We start from the raw sequence: 7,961 nt of genomic DNA, 5'->3' as shown, positions 1-7,961 counted from the left end.
AAAAAAAGAAAAACAACAGTTTATATCGCTCTTTCAAAAAAATCGGATAGTCTCCCAAGCAGTCCAAGCAACCACAGGTTAAATAATAGGCAGACCACGCCCCAAACCGAAATTTACATAAAAATAACCACTACTTTCACTTTAAGCCTTAAAAAATAAATCAAAATCAGAAATAACTTTTTTAAACTGATTAAATGAAAAACAGGGAACCCCAAAGGTCTCCTCACGTAATTTTGACAAAAAAGTACAAACAGCGATAATATGAAACGCATCCAATGGCGAGTCAGCCACACCACATACGCAACTGTCTCTTCTGTAATTACATAAAAAACTTAATGAATTACACCTTATTTGCATTAATACAGCCATAACATTAGATGAAAAATTACTATTATAAATAAAACAATCAAAAAAGGGTTTGTTCAGACTCTTATACCACTCACAGTAAGAACTTAATAATATACCATGATTCAACTTCGAAATATAATTATCAAAATTATTTAACTTTAATAAATAAACACTATTAACATCTTGTAACAAATTATCAAAATTGATTCCGTTCCTTGCACAATTAGCCAACCAATACTTCGACCAAGGTAACTCAGCTTGTTTCAAAATAAAACTCAAACAAATTTTACTAAGACGTTTATCATTTAAACTCAACGTTCTAAAAAGGATTTGTATATTTCTTGAGGTGTTTCAATTTGGGAAAATTTCATACTGATTTTAATAGCGTAGCATCTAGGAAAGTGTCTATATTGCTTTCATAGCAAAAGTTTCAAGGATGGTGATAGGCTGTCTTTTCTTTGTTGATGGCGTGTTCCTTGAGTCTTGTGTAGAGGTATCATGCACTATTGTATTCCTGTTCTTCACTGAATCTGTTGTCTCTGATGATAATTTATAAGTTTTTTGTCTGGATGGTCCTTCATATTCTTGTAGAGGCTGTGTATGTTGAGATTCCTCATGAAACTTAGTTTCTTTCTTTCAGTGTTTTGGTGAAGACCCCATGGCTTGATAGCAGCATACTGATATTGCAAGATTGCTGGTTTGTCTTGATGAGTAAACAATTGTTTTTCCAAATCAATCCAATTTGTATGTGAAGTAAGTGTAAATCACATGGATTTCAACATTTTGTTTATTTATTTATTTCCATTAAAAATCTGTACTTTTCTCTTCCTTGAAAATTAATAAACTATAACCAATTAGAACCAATCTTACCAAAAGAAATTATGTAAATGAAGCATATTGGCCATTGTAGTGAATGTATCAGTTGCTATCTAAGCTGAAGTCAGACATTTGTTTAGGACAGTGGACATTTTAATAAGAAATGTATATCTTGTCCTCCACTATTATTGGAAAGTAATTATGATAATTTGATTCCTAGTAAAGAGTCAAAATTATGTTTGAAAGATGTAATTGTGTATTTTGAAAAACTGCTTGTGGAAAATGACCTATTGACTATTCTTGAAATATTGGACAAAAAATAAATTTCTAAGTATTGAAGAACTCAAAAAAAAGATAATGTATACTGTCTGTTGGTGTTACCAAAAATTGAATGCTTTGAATCTAAGGCTCTTAGTCTCAAAGAAGTTTGTTTTATGCAGAAATGATTTCCTCCGACAATCAGGATCTGTGTTAATGAAAGAAGATCCAACTCCTTCTGTGCTGAGAAAAGTAAAAAAACTTGTCACTTTGCTGGGTGTAACATCAGCGTTATCTGGATCCCTAGACCCATCGGCCAATGTAGTATGTCCTAGACTACTCTTTCATGTAAAAACACGTAAGCCTCTCTGTCCACTTTGTCCCATAGTGAATAAATATTCTCATCCAACATATTTCCTACAAAGAGTGCTTGCTAGGAAAATTGCTGCTCTTGTGCCTAATTTCATCCTTGTATCCTCTTCTCTGGAAGCAAAGTCCCTTGTAGTTAGTAGTGTTGGGTTATACTTTACGAATTTGGAAGTATACCCCAACACTACTAACTACAAGGGAATTTGCTTCCAGATTTCTTCAAAATAGATGTGGTCTCTTTATACCCATCTGTGACCCATTTTGAAGCAATCATGCTAGCAAATACACTACTCATTACTGAGAACAACTATTTCTATTTCTATGGTAACATTTACTTGCAAAAGCAGGGAGTATCTGTGGGCTCACCACTATTAGTCATTGCAGAATTAGTCATGAGAGCCATAGAATTCAAATTTTTATATCTCTGCTTACCATATGTTATCTATTCCCTGCTATATTTGAGGTATGTTGATGACATTCTACTTGCATGGAAAGACTCAGATATAGAGTTACTGAAGTTTATATGATCTGTGTCGACTATTTTTCTGACCATTTCCTTTACTATGGAGGAAGAGAAATATGTGAAGATCTCCTTTTTAGACCTACTTATATATAGTCTGACAACTGCATCTTATTTTTTGTGTATCATAAATTTGGTGAATCTCCTTATGTCATCCGTTCTATGGCCTTTCAGCCCTCAAAGTACAAAAACTTGACTTAAATACAAAAAATAGTGCTGATATGCAGGGCATTCTTATATCTGTCCTCTCAATTTCTTGTAGATGAGAAGATTTTTGTCTTAAATTGGCTGTTTGCAGTGCTCGGTATTTAGCCAAGTTCAAACATTTAGATAACTGGGTCAAATGCATGTTATTTCCACTATCCACTTTGTATTCTAAGAAGGAATTGGTTTTCGTAATGCCAGCCATTTCGTACCTGGGTCTGACTTCGTTATTTATTTGTTGAATTTTCAAGAAATTTGGCTATATTTTGCCACTAGTGCTCCAGCCCAACTTACGTAAGATACTTTGTAATGATAGAGACGAAGTTACACTCTATGAAAAGTCTCAGGTATTTATGATCCCATTATGAAATCCCCTAACTGGGTTGAAATTATCATATATTGGGGCCACTACTAGATGCTCTGCCTCTGTCTTTCAGAACATCGCAATGATATAGTGTGTAACAAGTGTACAACAGAGCTAGCTGAAAAAGTGATAGAAACTTTGAACCAATTTGGTGGCAATTGGAAAACATTGGTGGGGATGAAAAAACATTATTCATATGGGAATCATTTTACATCTCAATGTTTGTCACCATGCAACTCTCCCATGCTGGATATACCAGAATTGTGGATGGCACTGTTTAATCTTCTAAAAGTTGTAAGTCACGTAGTTCCCTATAAAACACCTTGTAGTGATATTAGTACCTTTCATTCTTAGATTATTAATACCTTCTAGATCATTCTTAATGGATGGAAAACATACTAGTTATAATTATAATTTTGGCTTTAATGTTTAAGCTGTTAGTAGTAGTGTAAAATTCTTTATTTTTTCTTCTATATAGTTAGCACAGAGTTAATCTTACTAATATTAGGAATTCTCTTCCTAAAATTTCTAGGAAATTAACATTTTGATTCATATTTTTTATAAATTTTTATGCTAGATTTAGATTTTCTATTACAGAAATTTTTTCTTTGTGTTTGTTTACATTTATACTGTATTTTAACATAAATTTTATTCTATATTTTTTAAATTTTAATTATTGATATACAGTAGAATCCACTTATTGAAATCACTTTGGGATTTGCTCATGCTGATTATAATAACTGACCAATAACATTAAGTATGAGAAGTAAATAAGATTACAGTTAGCAGAAATTTTGGTATTATTAGCTCTGTCAACACAGTTAAATGTGTTGTAGTTTGCGGTATAAACATTTTCAGTTAATTTTATAAACCTACCTCAGGTTTCAAACTACAAATTCCAAAGTTCCAAATTGAAATGTTTTTAAACCTTTACCTTCAAAACCAAATTCCTTTTGCTGGAAAAGTGTGTATGGTGTTCATTTTATTATAAGTTATTCCTTTCAGTTTTAATTTTGGACTTTAGTTTTTATATGAGTGAATCTAATGAAAAACCAGGGATGCAGTATTGTACACAATAGCTTTGACTCTTACTTCTTAGTTTGATACCTCTGACTCTGATTTCTTTATTACATATCAATACAGGAACTAAATAATAAATATATTAATTATGTACTTTTCACATCAATTGAAAGCACACAACATACATCACTATCAACATGACTACTTTTTAGTACCATAACTGTTAAAGTTTGAATCTAAAGGCTATAACTATGCCACTTTTTAAATTTTATTTATTAAAGACCTATTCAGTGATCTTAGCGCTTAAAGAAAAGACAAAATTTATAAAATTAGAACAATAATATTAGTTTTATTAAAATGCTATAAAGTAATAAGGTATATAACAGAACAAAACTATAAAAGAAAATCAGGAACATCTGTCTGTACCAGTTCTTTCTTTTCAGGATTATTGTTTGAATATAAAATATAGCTTGAATAAAATATATTAACCAAATTATTATGTGTGAAATAAGAAATTTTAATATATATTTATCATATTACAATTTATTAGGAGTTGGAATCAGTCTATTTTTACTGACTAAACTCTGACTCCATAGCTCTGTAATAAATTAATTATACTTCATTATTTTATATCTTAATTATTATTAGTTCACTTTAAAGCTTAATGAATTTGGAAATAGATGTTTAAAGGAAATAATTTATGATGAATATATTGTTTTGTTGGATAATCTAGTTAATGTATTGATTTTTTATGACTTTTTTTATAAATAAAATAATTCCATATTACTTATTGTGACATTATTACAATGCTGGGCTGCAATTTTAATCATATTTTAATTTAAATAAAAATTCTGAATTGAAATTATGTGTGTCCAGACCAGAAATTATATAGTTAATTGGGTTCTCTGACCCCCTAAGCTTTCCACACCTGGTTTCAATTCTCACCTGTCTAACTGTTCTTGAGATTAACAAAGTTATAAATTGATATTGATATAAGTGCAGGATTAACATTAGACACTATATCTGCACTTCAATTTATTAATGCAAGACTTGGAAGAAAATTTTATTTTATTTTCTAGGGTTACAATACTCAGGTCTGTCAATATGTATTTTGGACTCTTTTTTGCCTCTCCTCAGTTGCCAAGTTAATTACAAAATTGTTGATAAAGCATCCATATTCCATGAATACATTTAAAAATATACTTGTATATACATGTATTAAAATTTTCAAAATTTTAAAATTGTTCCCCTGAACATAATGCAAATATTTTGCATGGTTCTTGCATATTATTTTAACAGAATTGATATAACTTATTCTGTTATAAGAATGTAGAAAATGTTAGAAAATTTAATGAGTATATTTTTAAGTTTTTTTTTTTTAAATCTGGATGTTATATTGATAGTTTTGTAATTGTAGTTTCTCAGTACTCAGTTGGAAACTGAGGAGAGATGCCAGAACAGAGTGTTCTAGAGAATAAAATTTGCCTGTAAGTCTTGTGTCGATAAATTTGAGTTCAGATGTAGTCTTTAGCTCTATTCCATATTATAACTATTAATGAAATAATGTCATTCTAATAAAATTTTTTTTTATGTAGGAAATTGCAAAATTGATAAAGAAAGATGTCTAGCAATTGTACTCATATTACTACAGTTGGTGATTATAGTAAGGATGATATACTGAGAAAGCAAGAGGTACTGTTATATTTATTTAAAGTTTAAAATTATTGTTTTAATTAAATATATTAAATGTCGTATTGTGTTTAATCAGTTATTAATGATAGTATTGCAAAATGAAAAGATTACTTAAGAGTTGTAGCTGTATATACAGAATATATGCAATGAAAAAATAAACATAACAACAACAATTATTATGATGAAAGTTTTAACTTTTTAATTTACCAAACTATTTTCAAGGAACACACAAAAACACAATGCTGATTATCCAAATTCAAGCTCAATATTTGAGGCTTTAATGCAGTCCCCTCCAGTTAATCCGTACTACTGTTCAAGTTTATTTTATCCTATTCACAACCATTGTCGTCATAGTGTTGCAATTTATATTTTTTATAAATGGTAAAATGTTTTACAATGTCAGGTAAACAAAAATGAGTCATGTGACAATGTCAAAGCAGAAATAATTAACCTGTTGGAAAAAGTGCAATTAGAGAAGAAAATTGCTAAAACTGATTATATTATTTTTGTAGTACATATTTAAACTTGAAACTATTCTTAAAAATATAATCTTAGAAAAATAATGAGAAGGTATTTATTATGTAAAGAGATTATAAGAAAGATGTAGATATAATAGTACATTGTACTATTATATCTACATATTGTTGTTTTTCTTTTTAATCCAGTTATCAAAATGCTGGATTATGCATCTTTATCTTTATTTTTAGTTCTGTTATTTCTTGTAATACATTATTTTGGTATAAAATATTTCAAAATAGTTTATTCATCAAAACGGAATTATTTCTCAAATTACTATTTTTATTTGGCATTAATAAAAATAATTTATACAAATAGAATTGCTTAAGGTTGCTCTAGTTAAGCCATTCTGTTTGTATAGTGTTGAGTTTTGTTTTATCATTTTTGAAGATTAATAAAAGTATTTATTAATTTATGCTTTTTGTTCTTTTTTTAATTATTCATTATTATTAGTTTACTACAACTATGATCTATTAATAGGACTTATTACACTGATGTAACCCTCTGGATGACAGAGAGAGAATAGCTAATCTATTGATTTAACCAAAATTAAATCAATAGATTAGCTATTCTCTCTCTGTCATCCAGAGGTTACATCAGTGTAATAAGTCCTATTAATAGATCATAGTTGTAGTAAAGTAATAATAATAATAAAAATAATTTGTGATTGATAACTTTTTCTTTTAGGAATTATTGTTTACTTTTATTAAAGGAGTTCAATAAATAAAGTAAAAATGTATTTAATTATTTACAAGTTTTTTAATTACAAAATACTGATTTATTTATGACAGCTGTTATGGCTTCTCATTAGGAATTGTAAATAATTTTTGACTAACTTGTTATAGATGAAAATTTATACAGCAAACTATCGATAATGTTTACTTGCAGTCAGTTCTTAATAAAATATTTCAGATAATACTACAGGTATACCTCACCTTATGTAAGTAATTGGTTCCAGAAGAGGTGACTTAAGTCAAATTTACTTGTTTTCGAATTTATTTGTCACTAGGCTAAACCACAAATAACCATTCCCAGTTCTGTATTTTATCTATAAATGCATTTTTAATAATATATGGTTAATAAGAATCTATTTTAAGCTTACAAACAAATAAATTTTAGTTTGTAATATAGTACAGAAAAAAAAGTAATCTAAATTTACGAATACATGTATGTACTGTACATACTTGTAAATGTACATGTTTACAATTTGGCGATGTTTACAGTACATTGCGGACTCTTTATTTCTGAATGTGGTCTGCTCTAAGACATTATAAAATAAGATGATTTTGTAAGGTTAAATAACAAATACAGTTATTAAAATTGTTTTGCAATAGTAGAAAATAAACTAATTTATGTTAAATTTACCAATATCGAGTGGCGCTGACAACAACGCCAAACGGTAGATATTGGAACTACCATGAAAAATGTCAATATTGAGCTCTTAAAGACCGCTAAATAAGACAATACAGAGTCACAGATGTTTTCATATTTCGTTTCCTAGGATTTATGATGGTTATATTAACATTTACTGTAAATGTACATATTTTAATATGATTTTATGTACTTTTAACGCTAGTGATATTATGACTTAAATATTTCTGGCGGACAGACCTAAAGTTGAATAAAATGACTTGAACTTGATTTTTATTTTTCCATGTATTTTTTTGACAAATGACGTATAATCAAGAACGACTTAACTTGAAATGACGTAACCCGAGGTATACCTGTATTTAATTAAACTCATATAATTGTTTATATTTTCAATATTTTTATTCTAATGATTTAATTTATATTCATTGTAAACATATTTCTAAATATAAAAATGAAATATGTTTTCTAGTAAAATTTATTAGA

At 28.5% G+C, this 7,961-nt stretch overlaps 1 protein-coding gene across 3 annotated transcripts in view; it reads left to right on the top strand.

The window, feature by feature from the left end:
• Positions 1-7,961, top strand: part of LOC111641195 (ubiquitin carboxyl-terminal hydrolase 20-like) — a 90,057-nt gene that overhangs the window by 22,123 nt on the left and 59,973 nt on the right. For 2 of the 3 annotated variants that reach the window (XM_023387327.1, XM_023387326.1), the window contains exon 2: positions 5,495-5,591. In XM_023387327.1, coding sequence (XP_023243095.1) covers positions 5,520-5,591 — 72 coding nt within the window. In that variant the 5' untranslated portion in view covers positions 5,495-5,519. Of the gene's footprint in view, positions 1-6; positions 1,102-5,494; positions 5,592-7,961 lie in introns of those variants that run through there. The other variant, XM_023387328.1, reaches the window with a different exon arrangement.

The sequence above is a fragment of the Centruroides sculpturatus genome, unplaced genomic scaffold, assembly GCF_000671375.1.
Source record: "Centruroides sculpturatus isolate CEXI.00-Female unplaced genomic scaffold, Cexi_2.0 scaffold1386, whole genome shotgun sequence".
In the NCBI taxonomy this organism is placed as follows: domain Eukaryota; kingdom Metazoa; phylum Arthropoda; class Arachnida; order Scorpiones; family Buthidae; genus Centruroides; species Centruroides sculpturatus.
Note: the sequence above shows the minus strand (reverse complement) of the source record. Positions and strands in the feature narration are given on the sequence as shown.